Source organism: Oryza glaberrima, chromosome 2 (genome assembly GCF_000147395.1).
Source record: "Oryza glaberrima chromosome 2, OglaRS2, whole genome shotgun sequence".
NCBI classification, from domain to species: Eukaryota; Viridiplantae; Streptophyta; class Magnoliopsida; order Poales; family Poaceae; genus Oryza; species Oryza glaberrima.
In genome coordinates this window covers 18,938,072-18,956,086 of record NC_068327.1, presented here as the reverse complement: position 1 = coordinate 18,956,086, position 18,015 = coordinate 18,938,072, and the positions used below count along the sequence as shown (strand labels likewise).

Sequence of the window (18,015 nt, the reverse complement as noted above, 5' to 3'; positions counted from 1 at the left end):
TCCATAACCACACTCTTCGCTCGTGACCAGAGGCGACGAACGTATCGAAAACTAGCGTGTCGCATACAAACCGCAACGCTCGGGGCGAATACTGATGTCCATGCATGACAAAAGTAAGTAGTATCTTCTTCCCTTTTTAATTGGGAAATATGGTGTCACCGTGGCTAAAGCAGCATCCGATTCATGTTGACATTTTATAGAGTTTTTGACAGCTGGAGAATTTTTTTAGAAGCTGCAACTGTCGTAAGCTCCTCAAATAATCTAGATTTTCATTTACATTTTGATAAATTGTAATAGTAGAATTCAGAAAATGAACTGGAAGCTAGAATCTGGGTTTCGCTTCTCCAAATTCTCACTAGCTGCTTCTCAGAATCTTAGCTCTCAAAAAGACTTTTATCACGTTTCTTCTCATCTTACACAGAAGGCACGGCAGAGCAGTGAGGCGGAGCAGAGCCAGAGCAAGTAAAGCCAACAGTACAATTCGGAGGGCACTAAGGCCCTCTTTGTTTAGGTTTAGGCTTATTGGCCTAGACTTTTAAGTCAGCTTATTGGCTTATATGATTTATAAGCCAGTGGATTTAATGTCCTAAATTTAATGGTATAGTCATACATCTATCTCATATAAGCCAAAAAAAAAAGCTTATCCAACCTAGCTTTTGGCTTAATAGTGTTAGAGTGGCTTATAGCTTAAAAAAGCCAAATGAAAAAGCTGCTTGTTTATTTTGGCTTAGACTTTTCGACTTATAAGTTGGCTTATAAGTCTAAATAAAGAGGGCCTGATAAAAAGGGCATAACGGAAAGGCAGTGGCTAATACGCAGCAAAACGGTATGATGGCGCGAGGTCGCAGCGAGCAAGCAAGCGAGCGAGCGATGCGATGGCAACACACACCCCTTTTTGCTACCACAAATACTGAAACGAACAACGAGAGTGAGAAGAATTGGTACTTTCTCTGGACACACGATTAACTACGTACGATTTATTATACATCTTATTTTTTTATAAAAAATATATTTCTTATTTATTTTATTATGGTTTATTTTAAGTCTGATTTATATGTTTATATAATTTTTTTTAACAAAACGATTGGTCAAATCTACGTAAAAAATATTACTTAACTAGGTAAGTGTGCGCGTATTATGAGCGTTGCATTTGTACCGTGTTTCTAAAAAAAATATATCAATATAGGATCATAATAGTACTATATAAGATAAATCTTATAACTACGAATTTAGACATCACAGTACTAGAATATATCTTATCTAAGATGATCAAATGATATTCCATTCTAATATTATGAATCTGTACATCGTGGTTCTATTTTGGAATCTAGACATAGTAGATGGAGGAAGTAATATTAAGAAGGGTCCCTAATAAGAACATGAGAAATTAAGAAGTGGCAAGACAAGAAGACAAATAGTATAACAGAGAGAAGAGCGGGGCAGTAGTAACCACTATATATACCACCATCAGCTCGGTCTAGCTGCGTGCAGCCGAAACCGAAAGGCATCTGCAACGGCGGCAAATCTAGACTAATCCCCCAGTTCATCCCATCTCCCAACAAGCGCACCAGATAAATTGAGAGGATAATATCACAATAGTTTTTGGGGAGCGAGCCGGCCGGATCAGAGTCCGGGAGGAAGACGACGCAGTAGCCGGATCAGGTAAAGGCAACCGATCGAAACGATCCGAGTCCGTTCGCTTCTCGGTTCTCCGCATCATCTCGGTCGATCGTAAACTGACGCGCGCGCGCGATGGATGGGAGTAATGCAGGGGCATTGCCCGGCGGCGCGTCGGCGGCGTGGTCGTGCAGGCAGAGGAGGACGGCGGCGGGCGCCATGGGCGGGTACGAGCTCGTCAGGAGCGACGACGCCGCGGCGGCCGGCCCGCCCGATCTCGAGCTCGGCGGCAGCGGCAGCGGCAACGGCGGCGGCGTCTCGGCCAAGTCCCGGCCTCCGTCATCGCCGCCGTCGCAGGGCGGCGCGCGGCAGCGGCTCGTCTCCCTCGACGTCTTCCGCGGGATCACCGTGCTGGTACGTACACCACAAACACAAATCCCCAGCCGAGAACATATTTGTTTTCCTTTCGCTGTTTGATTTGATTCGGCGCTCGATCGATCGCATTGGCGCTCGCTGCGCTTTCCCTGTCCATCTCCACGATCGATTGCGCGCGGCCAACCAAATCGATCCGTGATCCGTGAACTGTCTCGCGCGTGTGTGCCCCCATGATTCCTCTCTGTTGCTGCCCTCCACCTCCGGCTAATTTCGTTTTCTTCCCTCCTTCCATGATGATCAACTGATCGACACAGTGTGCATGAACTGAGCTTTTTTTTTGGTTGTTGTGTTGCCTTGTGCATGAACTTTTCTCTTTTTTTTTTCCTTGGTTGTTAGTTGTTGTTTCGCTTTGTTTTCCACTAGAAGTGATAATAGCTAGCTTTGCCTCCAAAAAAGAGGAGTCAAGACCAAGTCTTAGGAAGTTTGATTAAATATAGCTAGTAATAGTCATGAACTAGAGACCAGTGGCCCTGAAGAAACTAAGGTGAGGTATCCTAGTCAGGGGTCAATTTGGCCACAGAAAATAACCAGTCCTGGCTGCTTAAACTAATCCATCATCACAGCACTGATTTTCCCTCCAATATGGAAACGTGACATATATATACATGCATACTCATAGGACAATCTAGCAACACATCATTTACTAATAAATAGCACTATAGTTTTTTCTCCATCATTTAATAAGAGAAACTATTGTTTTTTACTCAACCCTTGATAAATAATTAACCTAGAACGATAATATTTGTGAGACGGACGGAGCAGCGGAAATCGGCCAAATGTCCTTAAACAGACGGGGTTTAGTGAAGAGGAACTCACGGAGATTTTCTGATTATGTACAATTGCTTGTTACTCCCTCCGTTTCATAATGTAAGACTTTATAGGATTGTTCACATTCATATAGATGTTAATGAATCTAGTCACACGCATATGTCTAAATTCATTAATATATATATGAATGTGACCAATGTTAAAAAGTCTTATATTGTGAAACAGAGAAAGTACTGTACTTTAGTGGAGCAAAGACGGCATGCATGCACGGACATTTTTCTGTACCAGCACAGCATACTTCCTCCGTCCCAAAAAAAGACAAACTTTAGTTTCCGTGTCCAATGTTTGACCATCCGTCTTATTTGAAAAAATTATAAAAAAATTAAAAAGGCAAGTCACGCATAAAATATTAATCATGTTTTATCATCTAACAATAATAAAAATACGAATTATAAAAAAATTTATATAAGACAGACAATCAAAGTTAGACACAGAAACTCAAGGTTTGTCTTTTTTTTTTTATGGAGGGAGTACATGCATGCAGAGATCACTATAATTAGCCATTTATATTTAGTATAGTACGTACTGCAAGACTGCAACTGCAGCGTTAACGCTCCCACGGATCGTCCTCTCTTTGTCTTTGTTTATTTAGATTTGAGGTAAGTACACAGCAGCCAATTAATCTCCCCGTGTCCAAAGGACTGTGTACCCGTGGCTAGCTGGTGCCTGCCTGCCTCTCGTTCGTAGGGCCATATGCGAGCTCGAATATATTGTCATATAGGACAAACATGTATGATCAGTGGAGGAAAGGAAGGGAATAATGTAGTATTCCTTTAATTTAGGTATGATCAGGGGAGGAAAGGAGAAGGGAATAATTTAGTATTCCTTTTAGGCTTGACTTTGTGTTTAATTATTTCTTCTCTGTTAATTTGCATCTTTACTACATCCATCCCTAAATATATCCCTAAATATATGAAAAAGAACAGAGGGAGTACAAATATCAAAAGCCGCAACCGTGCATTAATATCTCCATGGATCAATCTTCTTGAGCCAACCTGGATCAGATCGGAATACACCCCTTCTAATGAGCACGAGCTTAATTACCAGCTCATTATAGGCAGCAATCGCGCATTAACTGTAGATGAAGGCAATGCAGCTAGTCACTATGGATGTCCACTTCGGTGAGGTGACGTAAGCGTTCCGCGTGCACGTACCTTCAGTTGCAAACTTGCAAATTATAGTTTGCAATTAGAGTCATTCTGCACCACGAGAACTGGTTTATGTTGCTGTGTTGGGGGGAAGGTATTAGGTCGGTTCTAGTTCACCAATCCATACGCCAACCACTGCCAATTATGCCAGAGCATGAACCTTTCAAAATCAAATTGACTGTTCTGTACAGAGGCCACTAGGCCAGCCACCTGAGAGAGTAGGAGGTACTCCGTACCCCTTTGTTAGGCTTTTTTATTTTTTGAAATCACCTTTGTTAGGCTTTGGTTTACAACTAGATATGGCTCTCACTAACTGCGAGTTATTCGATAGTGCTGATTCATAATTCATTTCCTCCTACGAAAAGCGAATTATAGTTTGCAATTATAGTTTGCTTGTTAGTGCATAACAAATTAAGTACTATAAGTTAAAAATTTTACAAGTAGATTAATTTGATTTAGAAATTACTTTTCTATAGTTTTTCAAGCAAAAATTATATCGTTTAACAATTCGAGAAGTGCGCGCATAAAAAAAAAGGTAATGTCCAACGTATCCTAAAGGGAGAAACCAATAATCACATGTGATTTGACAATTTCAACTACTGATAGATATGGCCCCTGTTTAGCTCTCCGAAATCTTGCTATTTAGAAGTATTAAATGTTTTTTAGATAATAGATTAAACCGGCCTCTACATAGGAGTATTAAATGTAGATATTGACAAAACCCATTCTATAACCCTTGGGCTAATTCGCAAAATAAATCTAATGATGTATATTAATCTATTATTAGCGGATAATTACGGTAGCAAATCATGGATTAATTAGGCTCATTAGATTCGTCTCGCAAATTAGCCCAAGGATTGTGGAACGGGTTTTGTCAGTAATTTATACGTTTAATACTTTTAAATAGAGAGCTACCTTCTAGATCAGGGCTGCCCTCTAGATCTAAACAGAGCTATGGTAGAGGCACTACTCACAATAATCGAATTTAGGCCCACATTGGCAAATCTTCTGATTTGAATTCCTGTGGTAGCTGAACGAAATTCCAACTTATCATGCGCTCGATCGGAATTCGTGGGACAAAGGAATCGTGCAGCGAAACAAACAAGAAGGAATATCTCAGGGAGGCACATATTCTTTCTCGGCGTCGCATGGCATGCACCTGATCATCACGCGGGCTGGCCGACCGGATCGACGAGCGGCGCGCGCACCGGCCTTTCGCCGGCGGGCAGATGCAATTTCGTCGTCGCCCTTTACACGTGTGGCCGCCATGTGTGTCGCTCCGTCTCGCCGGTCGGTGCAGTCACGTAACGAATATATATAAATGTAGATAGCAACAGCTTTAGCTTTTATTACCTTCATGGCCTGTATTTGACAAATGGATTATGCGAGATATGGAATAGAAAAATAAAAATGAACGTATCGTTTAGATAAAATTAGGTGGACAAAAAAAAAAAGGATAGGTACGATTGTATATATTAGGATATATCCATTTTCAATCCCATTTGCCAAACAGCTTAAAACGTATCGAAAAAGAAAAAAAAAACTGAAGATATTAGTTTACATTGCTGCGGTCGCTGAATAAAAGATCGTCCTTTAAACAGGTTCAGAGCATCATCAACAGATACCTAATATATCCCTCAATTTCAAAATTTTGTTTTTTTTTCCTTTTAGGAAATTGTCTCCAATAGTTTCCTTGTTAGATTCAAAAAAATTTGAAATCCCCTTTTCTATCCTTCTTGCTCTCCATGAGTGAAGGAGTGTTCTGGCTCCCAATAAACATGAGTAGGAGGGAGAGAGAGGATGACACGTGGAGAATCCCTTCGCAAGAAAGAGGACGATCGTTCACCAGAGGTGAAAGCAATTTCTGTTTCTGTTAGTAGCTACTACCTTTTATTATTGAAGTCATTTTTTTTATATCTATTGTAGTGAGGAATCTATTCACACTTAAAAAAAAATCTAATTAGCAATTTTAAAACAGAATTTTGAGGACAAATTTTTAGGCACCTGCGAGTGATTCTGTGAGTGATGCTTAGTAGCTTATGTTTGACTGGATCGAGCTCGCGCGGCGGGACCATTTGTCACGCAGCCGTCGCTGCATAAGCTTCACGATCGCTGCAGCCTGATTGCTCTATTTGGTCTTCTTTCTCTCGCTCTCTCTCTAACATTGCTTCGGTTTTGCTTTGCTTTTCTTGGCCGACAAGCGCGGCAAGCGGACGAGGCCTCCACACCGGCCAAAAGCTACCCCGGTTGCAGCATGTTTATGTACACGTCTTAGACAAGACATCTCCCTTACAAAATGGTTTCTTAGCCTAGAAGAGCTCCGGATCACAACCCTTTTTGCATTGCATATAGAAGACCCCTTTTTATGGTTCTTGAAAAAGTACTCTAAGTTATCTCAGTATTTTTTTTATATTAAAATATTTCTGATACCTCTCGTACCAATTAAAAAGTGATCTCTCTCTCTCTCTGTCTCTCTGTCTCTCTCTCTCTAATTAAGCATCGTAAAAAGTCTTTCAATCTTGACCCGCAGCCAGATGAAAAACCGGTTATCCCTAGCGACTTTATGCAACATTGGTAACTGCATGACCATAAGATACTCAATAATTAAATAAATTAAAGGGGATGCAACGTATGGGGTTAAGAATCTTATCATCAGTAGATCTGCTTTTTCTCTGTTGCTTCCTTGGATCAAAGCTATAAGCATTGGTATTTTCTGAGGTTTGTGGCTTGGAGCCAAATGGGCATCGCACCAGCAACTTGATCCTGCTGGGGCATGACGTGCGTGATGTGGCCGGTTCATAATTAACACGGCTTTAACAGAAAGCTCTTCCCTTAATTATTTGTGAGATGACCATTGCTGTGAGGCGCATTGCGACACCTCCTCTTTTTTTGGCTTTTGCTGTACTGATTGCTTCTTTTGTTCTTGATGACTGTCGTGTCAAGCACCGAGAGATCGAATGGGTTATCTATGTCGTGTTGCCTTTGCTAAACTGTAGCTAGACACGAAACGGAAGACACCTGGTCACCAAAAGAGTATTTGATCTGCTAAGTGCAATCTGATTCCCTGAATTTCGAGTCCATGGACATTAGGTCCAGTAACCTGTCACACATGCAGTCAAGAACCACCAACTTTATTTGATCTAAAATGCATCTTATCCTGTCCATTTTGCCATTGCACTCCCGTGGCTGTGAAGATGTCAAATATATATAATGTTTTAGTAGAAGAATCAAATGCTACTAGCACTAGTGCCCAAGATGTCAAACTCAACGAATAAAAGGAAAAGAAGAAAAGACACCCAAAAATCTAGGATGTGTGCTGCATCCATGAGAACTGGTAAGCTGCTGCACGTTGCAGACATTAGCCGACTGGAAGACGTTAACACCCCAACTACGATTTCAATGCAGCCTGTCTCTTAGACCTGGTTCTACAATCAATACTCCCCAAATAAATTGCGAAATTGACAGCCAATTTAATGGCAAGCCTAGCTAAGCAATCAATTTATACATGTGTCTGGGCAGTACACTAGTACCAGTACAGTACTGTACCTCCTGTTCCAGCTTTGGGTATTTGTCAGCTGCAGTGGCCTGCGTCGACGACTCGAGGTCAAATAAACGCGCTGAATGGGCAAAGGCCTCAAGGAGAAGAAAACTTCAGAAAAAAGCGAGTGTAAAAAAGCGACACTTCCTGTGTCGTGCTTGCTGGAGCTGAGACAGGAGGAAGACCTGTAACCACACGGCTGAGTCAAGATTAGCTTGAAAATTACTGATGGATACTTGTACGGCTAGGTACATTTGCTGACCCCTGCACACGGTTTCCGTCCCGTCCCAGTCTCTGAACTTTCAGCTGCGCCTTGGCTTTCACCTTCATCGTCCTTTCAATGGCTGTGAAAAATCTTTGCTTGGTTTGGAAGAGTCAGTGACGGTTTTGGTCAGAAGGTTGGCTTCAAAGACATCATCATACATATGGTCACCGAAAAGTGACATGAAATTATCTCGCCAAACAGATGTTGAGCAAATCCTTCAGTGCTCACCTTCAAGAACCGGCTTCTCTGCCGGTTGGTGAAGCTGTTTACAGTGGCTACAAATTCATCTCTGATTTATCTGGAAAAAAACCCGTTTCGAATTTCGCCTTGATTTTATCAATGGCAAGAACTGGTCGCTCTGGTGCTCATGTCATTTTCGCTCTGGTCGATGGCCAGGGCAGAGGGGCCTGAATGAACCAGGCCGGGAATCCAAGAACGTCTCTGCCGGGCAGTGCTGGTCCGTAGTCCGTCCAGTGACAAAATACTGAAAATATTCGTGTGGCTCTTCCAGGTAAAATAGCGGTGAAAACTGGGGCCTGGCCATGGAATCCGATGCCGTCCTGGACATGTCGCCATCGGCATCGCTTGATTCGCTTCGCTCCTTTGGTTTGAGATTGCGTTGGGACTTTGGGAGTTGTGTATTTTCAAAACGTTTTATTTCTGTTTATAAGGAAGGTTGAATTTTAACTTGCATGTTTGTGGATTCATACATTACATATTACATATTGATCTATCTTATTCATATTTTTTTAATTTTTTTATAACCATTTAGATGACATGCAATAAACGGTTGGACATCCACTCGAGCTGTTAAAATAGTTTCCCGCTCTTCTAATCACACACACAACATTATCTAAAAAAATCACACACACAAAAATCACTGGACTGTAAATTGTTATCACGGAAGCATTGATAGCTAATCACTTACGATCGTGGTGTTGTACAAGGGGGAATTTTTTTAAATGAATTTAAGAAATGTGTTTTTTTCTTGTAAGGTATAACATCCCATGATTATTTTGCCTGATGCAGCTTATGATCATTGTCGATGATGCTGGAGCTTTTCTCCCAGCACTGAACCACTCTCCATGGGACGGCGTAACCATTGCAGATTTCGTCATGCCATTCTTCCTTTTCATGGTTGGGATCTCTCTAACGCTCGCGTACAAGGTATGAACCACTGACGTCAGTGACGTGGTCAATGTCGTAATTGTTTTCTTCTTCTGAGCCGAAACTAGATCGTAATTGTGCTACTTTGTGCAGAGGGTGCCGGACAAATTGGAGGCTACTAAGAAGGCTGTACTACGTGCCCTCAAGTTGTTCTGCCTTGGCCTTGTTCTCCAAGGTATTAAATGATAGTGCATTTATTTTAAATGGGAAAAAAAAGGAAAATTGGAGAAATGATCTTTGCATTGCCATGAAGAGATCAACTTTGGCTTTATATTCTTCTGGTTATAAATACTATGTTTTTCTTCTTCACAAATATTATGTTTTTCATCTTTACAGGCGGTTTTTTCCATGGCGTCCGCAGTCTCACTTTTGGTGTTGATATTACAAAAATACGGTTGATGGGTATACTTCAGGTATATCTCCCTGGACTATCCAGGATATATATTTTGTATCTAACAGTATATCTACTTCTGTTTTGTCTGACAAGTGACAAAGAAAAACCCAAGTCATTTTGGATAATTTTATGATGTTGCAGAGAATTGCTATAGCTTATCTTTTGGCTGCAATCTGTGAAATTTGGCTCAAGGGAGATGATGATGTAGATTGTGGACTCGATGTGATACGGAGATACCGTTACCAATTGTGAGTTCGAATCATCCACATTATAAGTGTTTGCCCATGACTAATACTGGTTATAACAATACATAAATCAATATTACCAGGTCATAGATCATTGACCAAGTTAGCTGTGCTCTAGTTTATTTTCTTGTGATATTGACCTGACATTCCTTTCTTCTACTCCTAAATCCTGACTAGTAGTACTTGTTGTACTTGTTCAGTTGCTCTAGTAGTAACTAAGAGAGAACAGCTTACATACAGTATATGTGGTTTTTTAGTACTAGTACTCCTAAATCCTGACATTGTTATTCATTGTTCTGCTAGGGTTGTAGCATTGCTCCTGTCAACCATGTATACTGTTATTTTACACGGTGTCTACGTTCCAGACTGGGAATACCAGATATCAGGTCCTGGTTCCACAGAGAAATCATTCTCTGTAAGTGTTACTGCTCTTCGGTTTTCTGCTTAACATATTCAGTACACTCTGCAAAGCATAGAGCTTCATGTTTCATTGGATTTATCAGGTGAGATGTGGAGTAAGAGGAGACACTGGTCCAGCTTGCAATGCCGTTGGAATGCTTGACCGTACAATCTTGGGGATCGATCATCTCTACAGACGACCGGTTTATGCGCGTACAAAGGTACTATAGTATGATGCAAGGTCTGTCAGAGAATTGTTTCTTTCTTCCTATTTTCAATTTTTCAATCTATGTTTTGCTTTTCTTGTTGCAGCAATGTAGTATAAACTATCCGCAAAATGGGCCCCTTCCACCTGATGCTCCATCATGGTGTCAGGCTCCATTTGATCCTGAAGGCCTCCTCAGGTCAGTTCACTAACCATTCATCATCATTGCCTGAAAGCTCATCTTGGAATGCCAGCTCTTCCAAGTGCTTGTTTACTGTAAATTCTGACAAGTCTGTTTTTTGTTCGTTTATCAGCTCTGTTATGGCAATTGTCACATGCTTGATTGGGCTGCAGTTTGGACATATAATTATACATTTTGAGGTATAACACTTGTTTTGTGACTACATCTGTATATTTCTTATCACAGAGGAAATATTCTCAATTTATGTTCTTTTTTAAATTGATCTGTAGAAACACAAGGGAAGGATAATAAATTGGCTAATTCCTTCCTTCAGCATGTTAGCACTGGCCTTCTCAATGGACTTCATTGGTAAGAGCTTACTAGACAGTAACCTGCATCATGTACCTTCTTCCTAAATCCTAATAACATGAGATTGATCAGAACATTCCATGATTCTTTTTCAGGGATTCGTATGAACAAGCCGCTGTACACGATAAGTTACGCCTTGGCTACCTCTGGTGCTGCAGGGCTTCTTTTTGCTGGGATCTACACACTGGTTAGTCCTCTGAATTAGACCCAAGAAAACATATGCGAATGCCATGCAACCTGTCACTATTTCTGAACATTGGAAAAAACCCTGTGAAACCTTCAGGTGGACGTGTATGGATTCAGGAAACTTACCATCCCCATGGAGTGGATGGGTAAGCACGCGCTGATGATCTACGTGCTAGTGGCATGCAACATCCTGCCCATTTTCATCCATGGTTTCTATTGGAGGGAGCCCAAGAACAACCTTGTAAGTTGCTTATCAAACCTCGCTTAGCTGAAGATTTCAGACTTTCATCATCTCAAAAAGAAAACAATAATAATAATAGATAAATAAAATTCAGGTTTTTTTTTTTTGAAAGAAGAAAGATTCCATACTTTCAGATAAGTGAAAGTCATTCTTTGATGCACCTGACATTTTTTTTTCTTTGTAAACAGTTGAAGTTCATCGGAGTTGGGGCATGAAGCTTGTTCGTCTGCGCAACAGTACTTAGGCCATAGATAATTTCCTAGATAATTAGACATCCGTATATAAGATTATTTGGATGGCCAGGATATGGAGATAAAAAATGTTCAGGCCGTGTTATTTTTTCTACGTGGTTAGAGAACGGCAATGTTCAGCTTCTGACACTACTGAACAATGGTCGTTGCCACATGCCAGAGCGTATCCTCCCTGAGCTCTTCTGTATATATCAATATATGTTGAGGAGGCTCTTGTATATGATTGACGCGCTCTGTGATTCAGATGAATATATATAGTACATATTCTGACGGATACTCAAGCAACTCTACCAGCATTGCGAACAGCATAAAAAAAATCAAGCATTTACCCGTTTTTAAATACTGCCAATCTCTTAAAAAAAAACATACTGCCAATTAACACTATTAATTTTCCAACTTGGACCGTTTCTCTTTTCTGCAAAAAGAAAAAAAAAAGAAAACAAAACTTGCATTCATCGTAGTCTAATCCATTAAGCGCATTCAAGCGTAATTATATGAACAAAATTGAACTGAAGTAGTCAGTGCTGTGTTATTTGAGAACACAGGAAGTAGATGTTAAAGGTTGACGAGCATGCAGTTTGAAGCAAAATAGCACAAGAGGATTCACTACCAATGAATTGTTATAAGGCCTGAAAGCAATACCTTGATTCTCAAATTAAATTGAAAAACAATAGATTGCCTATTTTGAACTAGAACGGGGAAAATCATACAAAATATTTTATTGAAATGGATTTATTGCGTCCATCAAATACATTCATGGAGCAAGTCATCTCAATGTGTAACACAAGTATACAGAAGTCCAACACCACACTCTCAGATCATTCCATATCGTGTTTCAGTTCCCTAGACCAGGAGCAAACTTCCACCGAATAAACGAAAGACTATGGACACTAAAATGTAGGAAGAGAAAGTGCATCTCCATCATATAGGAAGAGAAATGGAACGCACAAGCATCAGTGGAAGTGCATCTGTCATCTAATTTTTACAATCTAGCAATCTTTGAGCGCAATCAGCTGGTCAACGACGCCAGGATCAGCAAGGGTGCTTGTGTCACCAAGTTCATCCAGCTGTTTTGAGGCAATTTTGCGCAGAATCCTGCGCATTATCTTACCGCTTCTCGTTTTAGGAAGTCCTGGTGCCCAGTGGATCTTGTCAGGAGCTGCAAATGCCCCAATCTGCCACAAGACAAGATAAAATCATGTTAAGTTTTTTTTCGTGCTTTTTGATGATGTGCGCAAAGTTAATAAAAAATGAAAAGCATTGTCACGTGTCACTATGGAGAAAGAACATCCAAAAGGACCAAGGCAGACCTGGTTGCGGACTGTCAATATGAGGCTTTTCCGTAGTTCTTCACTATAAGGAACACCATCCACCAAAGTTACAAAAGCATATATTCCTTGACCTTTCACCTGAAGCAGACAATTTATTGATTAAGCATCATATGTAGCAGGATAGCCAACACAATAGAGATTGGAGCAAGGGGGAAAAACAGTGGACAATACCTCATGCTCAACAGCAACAACAGCAGCCTCTGCACACTTTGGGTGTGAAACCAACGCAGACTCAACCTCTGCTGTACCAATCCGGTGTCCACTACAAATTAAGAAGCCAAAAAGTTTTAATTTTATAATTTCCGAACACTGAACTAAACCATAGCAAGTAACATGGACCTAACGAAGCAGCTTACCTGACATTGATGACATCATCTACTCTTCCAGTCAGCCAGTGGTAACCGTCTTTGTCCCTGATATGCAAATACTATTTAGCTAAAATTGTTTGGAAAACTGAAAAGTACAAAAGCAATTAAAAAAATACACCTGAATCCTGTATAATATTGAAGGAAAGACTTCACTACCTGCTGCAACCATCCCCAGTAAAATAGTAGCCAGCAAATGGCTTGAAGTAAGTGGTCTCATATCTATCATGATCTCCATAGAGAGTCCGGAAAGCCCCAGGCCATGATTTCTTTATGCAAAGATATCCACTGCATTCTCCTTCAATCTCCTTCCCTTTCTCATCAACAATGACAGGCTGAATACCAAACAGACACAGCAAAGTTAGTTAGAAAGAAACACAGCATGGAAAATACCCATCGCAAAGGTCTCACATAATAAAATCACATTGCAAACATGAAGAACTCAGGAAAATGCCATCACCGTAACTGTTTTAAAAATCCTTCCAATTTATTATGGTATTTTCTAAATTACAATAATTACAAGGTAGTGAGAATATATTCTATAATGGTGTCTTTACATTTAAGACATAAATTATTACCTGAACACCAAAGAAAGGAAAGGTTGCAGAACCTGGTTTTTGAGGCCAGGCGCCAGGTAAAGGAGTGATCTATACAGAAAATCAAAACATTGAAGATCATCAGAGTTACTTAATACTCTCACGAGAAAACTGGAAAGAGATGTGGAACATAAAGAGGTTTACTTACCATGAAGCCACCAGTTTCAGTCTGCCACCAGGTGTCGGAGATAGGGCATCGAGAGTCCCCGACAATATTGTAGAACCATCTGAAATGAAATCAACCATGCATGAAACTGATATCTTATAACTCTATACATATAGTACTGTGGCACTTGATAAATGCTCCACAAACCTCCATGCGCTAGGATTAATAGGCTCACCAACACTTCCCAAGACTCGAAGAGATTTTCGAGAGTGCTGTGTAACATACTGCAAAGCATATAAACAAAAAATCAGTGATGATTACTCACAAACAGAGATAAAATATCTCAGAATTAGCTAATTAATTCAGTCTTGTAGAAGTTTCGATTTTTCAAGTTGGTAAGTCACAAGTTTCTTAGCAAGTCAAATAATGTACCAAATAGGTAGTGCTGATGCCTGCATGAAATATCTGTCTGTACACTTAATATTAGTTCCACTGTGTTTTATAATGTAAGTGTGCCACTAATGCAGATTAACTGCACAGTACACATGCAGCAAGATTATTCTTTTTTGCATGTTAGTAGTATAACTAGGTTGGCAAAGGTTGGGATTCAGCAAACAGCATCAAATATCAAAATTCAATGGTTGATTGCAGTCAATCAACTTGAGTCCAGACAAACTGACATGATGGGGGCTAAAATACTGCCATCCAGAATCACCAGATTGGCTCGTTCGTATCACTTGCAGATTTTGTGAAAGTATATCTTGTACTGGAAAAATGAAAGAGCACAATACAGAATCACCATGCGTACCTCGGTGCCATCACGCATGAGTGATCGAACGAGTGTTGGTGCAGTGTAAAATATTGTCACCTTGTACTTGTCCACAATGTCCCAGCACCGACCAGAATCAGGGTAATTTGGAGTCTACAGTTATGGTTCAAAGGAAAACTTCAGGCAAAGGATGACAGGCAAATGAAAATGAATACCTAACAAAGAACTTATTAAATTAAACATAATGGCATGTAAGTAAATTCATAAAACAAGTGAAAGAAGTCAAGCACTGATTGGGAAATAAAAGTAGATTTTGGCATGACTGTTCTGAGTTGTCAGTCAAGAAGATAAGTCAGACAAAATAAATATGAAGACCAACAACAATCAAAACCACACGATTATTTTACCATCACATTGCAATCATATCAAAACCACAATTATTTCAGAACATACTAACTTGAACGTATTTAGGAATATACCCCTTCAAAAACGAGAACTGTTGCTCCATTCAGGAGTGGACCATACGTCACATAGCTGTGTCCAGTAATCCAGCCACAGTCTGCAGTGCACCTGATGTTGAGACACACACAGGCCAAAGATTGTATGAGGAAATAGAAGTTTCTCGGAGTAGTTCCCCAAAATATGAAAATGCCATAACCATCTCCTTAAAAAAAAAAGAACTTGTCTTTACCAGTATATGTCCGACGGCTTGTAATCAAATGCATACTTAAATGTTGTTGCGCTGTAAACCATGTAGCCCCCAGTAGTATGCAACACACCCTAAATATGTTCAAAGAGATTAATATCTGGGTAATGCAGTAATAGGATAATTCTATGCCATATGCAATTAAAAGGCCATAAGCACCTTTGGCTTTCCTGTACTGCCACTTGTGTACAGAAGGAACAATGGGTCCTCTGCATCCACCCATTCTACATCGCACTTGGTTGGGAAACTGGTCACAACATCCTGAAAGGTATGACTCAAGGAGATGATGGAAAATTGACATTGATGTTATAAGAATATACATCTCTATCCTGAAATTTTCTTATGTATATTAGAAGTATTAACAAGGTTGCTGTTGAAGGAAGAAACTCACACACCTGCCACCAAACATCCCTTCCTGCTTGCCATTTTGTGTCTTCTCTCTTCATTGCTGACTGATTTTCATATGTCAAACATAGACCTGTCCAACACAGTAGTAGTAAGTAAACAAGATATTGTATGCAATTATATTCATGTGCTCACAGAATAAACCACATGGCACAAGATAAGAAAATTTCCAACAAGAACATCTTGTGATTTATATAAACTTTCAGCCAAAATGCAGCAAATATTGGATAGATATTGAAATTTACATACTAATGGTTATAATGTTATTGTTCATTTAATTTGCAAAACCTAACGCCTATGTTAAAAACTAAATATAGTGATTTTTTTTTCAAATCCCTAGTCGTGTTCTGTTCAATTTTTCAGTAAACTGGATAAATTGTATCACCCACAGCTCAGTCACTATAAAGGTTTACATATTTAGAATGGACCTCCTATTCTCCTAATAAGTAATAAGTCATCTTATGCAAATCAAGAAACGATAACAGCTTAGAATTGCCTGTGTGGATGCAGAATTCAGATTGTACTGCATACCTACAGCGACTCCTTGTTTCTCACTTTCAGCCAGACCAGCATCCACTATATCTTTCAGAAGGATGGGCTTCACCCCTCTTTTGACTGCATTGCAAGTGATCACAAGTTTAGGCTTGCAATCAACGATCCTTTGGGCCAGGGAATCCGCAGAAAAGCCAGCAAATACAACCTGAGAAATTTTTGCAGTATGCATTAAATCATAAGGATTAACCAGGATAACCACGAGAGCTTTTTAGCTGTGGCCATTACCGAGTGAACAGCACCAATACGGGCACAAGCAAGCATGGCAATGGGAAGCTCCAGCAACATTGGTAAGTAGATGATCACAGCATCACCCTTGCCGACACCAACACTCTTCAAGTAATTGGCAAGCTACGAAAAGGATAACGCAACACGTTACATTACGGCATTTTCCACAAACATCCAATGACACACATTGACAGTTAAACACCTATTGTTCAATACGTTCTCAGGTATGAGCGTGCATTTACCTGGCAAACCCTGTCCAAGAGCTCTGAATAGGTGAGCTTCCCATCCTGACCAGGCTCATTGCCCTCCCAATACATCGCGATCTTGTCTCCGTTCCCAGCCTCGATGTTGCGATCAACAGCATTGTAACATATGTTTGTTTTGCCACCTTTGAACCACTGCAACCCCAAGAATCACCCACATGATTCAGAACCACTTAAAATCACCATCACAACGAAATGCAGAAATTTAGTCAACGCGCACTCACACTGATCTGAACAGGCCCCTTGGTGACGTCGAGGTTCTCGGAGCAGACCTCACTGGGGTTCCACTTCTCCTTCCAGTAGAAGGCGTCGGCGATCTCCGACCAGAACCCGGCCGGGTCGTTGATTGACCTCTCATACATCTTTTGGTACTGATGTCCACCATGAAACACACACACACACACACCAAGATCACAACCTTTAGCACATCACAATCACCAAACACAAAGAAAGAAAGAAAGAATTCACTAGGATGAAATGATTGGATCCAAGCTTCAGGATTCCTCTTGGCATAGTGATTGATATTCATGTCCCTATCTGACTTTTGTCACACAATCTTGATCAGGACGTACGATCCCAAGTGTCAAGAGGACACCCCCCAAAACGGAAAGATCTCTCCCGGGAGCTAAAGCAAGCGCCATGGCAATCAATCTTGGCCGTCCCCAATGGGGAAGCGAGAGGGATCACACGCGAGGTTTGGGTATTGGGGTTGGGGGTTTTATACCTTCTTGGGGGAGGGGACGAGGGCGTCGGCGGAGAACTCGGCGGAGGGGTAGACGAGGTCGTGCTCCTCGGCGGCGAGTGACTCGCCGAGGACGACGGCGTTGATCCCGGAGATCCTGCCGGCGCCGGAGGGCAGCTCCGACATGGACTCCACGTGCCGCAGCTTGTCCGACGACGCCCCCGCCGGCTGGTCCCCGCTCGCCGTCCCCATGGCGGTCGTCTTCCTCTTCGTCGTCGTCGGCGGCAGATGATGCGGCGAGATCCAAGCCGAGGAGGAGGCGAGGTGTGGGGGCGCGGCTGCTGCTGCTGCTGCAGAGTGCGATGGCTAGCGGTGGACTATAAATAATAGTACGACGACGAGATCACGACGAGGGGTTGATCGATCTTGGATGGATTGCTGGATGGATACATCGGTGATCGGTTTACGCTACGCAGCCTTTGCTAATTAAGCTGCTTGCTCCTGTAAATTGTAATGTAACCGACGAGAGGTTGACTTTGTTTT

General features: G+C 41.1%; 2 protein-coding genes across 2 annotated transcripts; one reads left to right on the top strand and one right to left on the bottom strand.

Annotated features, from left to right (window-relative positions):
* The first annotated feature begins 1,410 nt into the window (after positions 1 to 1,410).
* Positions 1,411 to 11,743, top strand: LOC127761399 (uncharacterized). Its single transcript, XM_052285685.1, has 14 exons — positions 1,411 to 1,662; positions 1,772 to 2,031; positions 8,861 to 8,998; positions 9,092 to 9,173; positions 9,335 to 9,411; positions 9,534 to 9,640; positions 9,941 to 10,052; positions 10,141 to 10,257; positions 10,349 to 10,440; positions 10,556 to 10,622; positions 10,713 to 10,791; positions 10,887 to 10,978; positions 11,075 to 11,218; positions 11,407 to 11,743. The coding sequence occupies exons 2-14, from the start codon at positions 1,837 to 1,839 to the stop codon at positions 11,431 to 11,433; spliced, it is 1,329 nt and encodes a 442-aa protein (XP_052141645.1). The 5' UTR covers positions 1,411 to 1,662; positions 1,772 to 1,836; the 3' UTR covers positions 11,434 to 11,743.
* A 423-nt stretch (positions 11,744 to 12,166) lies between these two features.
* LOC127761398 (acetyl-coenzyme A synthetase, chloroplastic/glyoxysomal) lies at positions 12,167 to 18,015 on the bottom strand. The gene is made up of 18 exons (XM_052285684.1): positions 17,515 to 18,015; positions 17,015 to 17,161; positions 16,770 to 16,925; positions 16,528 to 16,650; positions 16,279 to 16,447; positions 15,738 to 15,820; positions 15,502 to 15,603; positions 15,328 to 15,416; positions 15,116 to 15,206; positions 14,676 to 14,789; positions 14,075 to 14,151; positions 13,910 to 13,988; positions 13,744 to 13,812; positions 13,325 to 13,500; positions 13,157 to 13,213; positions 12,972 to 13,062; positions 12,780 to 12,878; positions 12,167 to 12,644 (listed from the first exon to the last, which is right to left on the bottom strand). The coding sequence occupies exons 1-18, from the start codon at positions 17,722 to 17,724 to the stop codon at positions 12,459 to 12,461; spliced, it is 2,118 nt and encodes a 705-aa protein (XP_052141644.1). The 5' UTR covers positions 17,725 to 18,015; the 3' UTR covers positions 12,167 to 12,458.

What these genes read in the sequence shown, in the direction of transcription:
- LOC127761399 (XM_052285685.1), top strand. Translation starts at nt 1,837, where the DNA reads ATGGGCGGGTACGAGCTCGTCAGGAGCGACGACGCCGCGGCGGCCGGC. An exon ending in CGGTTTATGCGCGTACAAAG is followed by an intron (nt 10,258 to 10,348) that starts GTACTATAGTAT and finishes TTCTTGTTGCAG; the next exon opens with CAATGTAGTATAAACTATCC. An exon ending in GATCCTGAAGGCCTCCTCAG is followed by an intron (nt 10,441 to 10,555) that starts GTCAGTTCACTA and finishes TTCGTTTATCAG; the next exon opens with CTCTGTTATGGCAATTGTCA.
- LOC127761398 (XM_052285684.1), bottom strand. Translation starts at nt 17,724, where the DNA reads ATGGGGACGGCGAGCGGGGACCAGCCGGCGGGGGCGTCGTCGGACAAG. An exon ending in TCTTGGACAGGGTTTGCCAG is followed by an intron (nt 16,651 to 16,769) that starts GTAAATGCACGC and finishes TCCTTTTCGTAG; the next exon opens with CTTGCCAATTACTTGAAGAG. An exon ending in GTATTGGTGCTGTTCACTCG is followed by an intron (nt 16,448 to 16,527) that starts GTAATGGCCACA and finishes AAAATTTCTCAG; the next exon opens with GTTGTATTTGCTGGCTTTTC.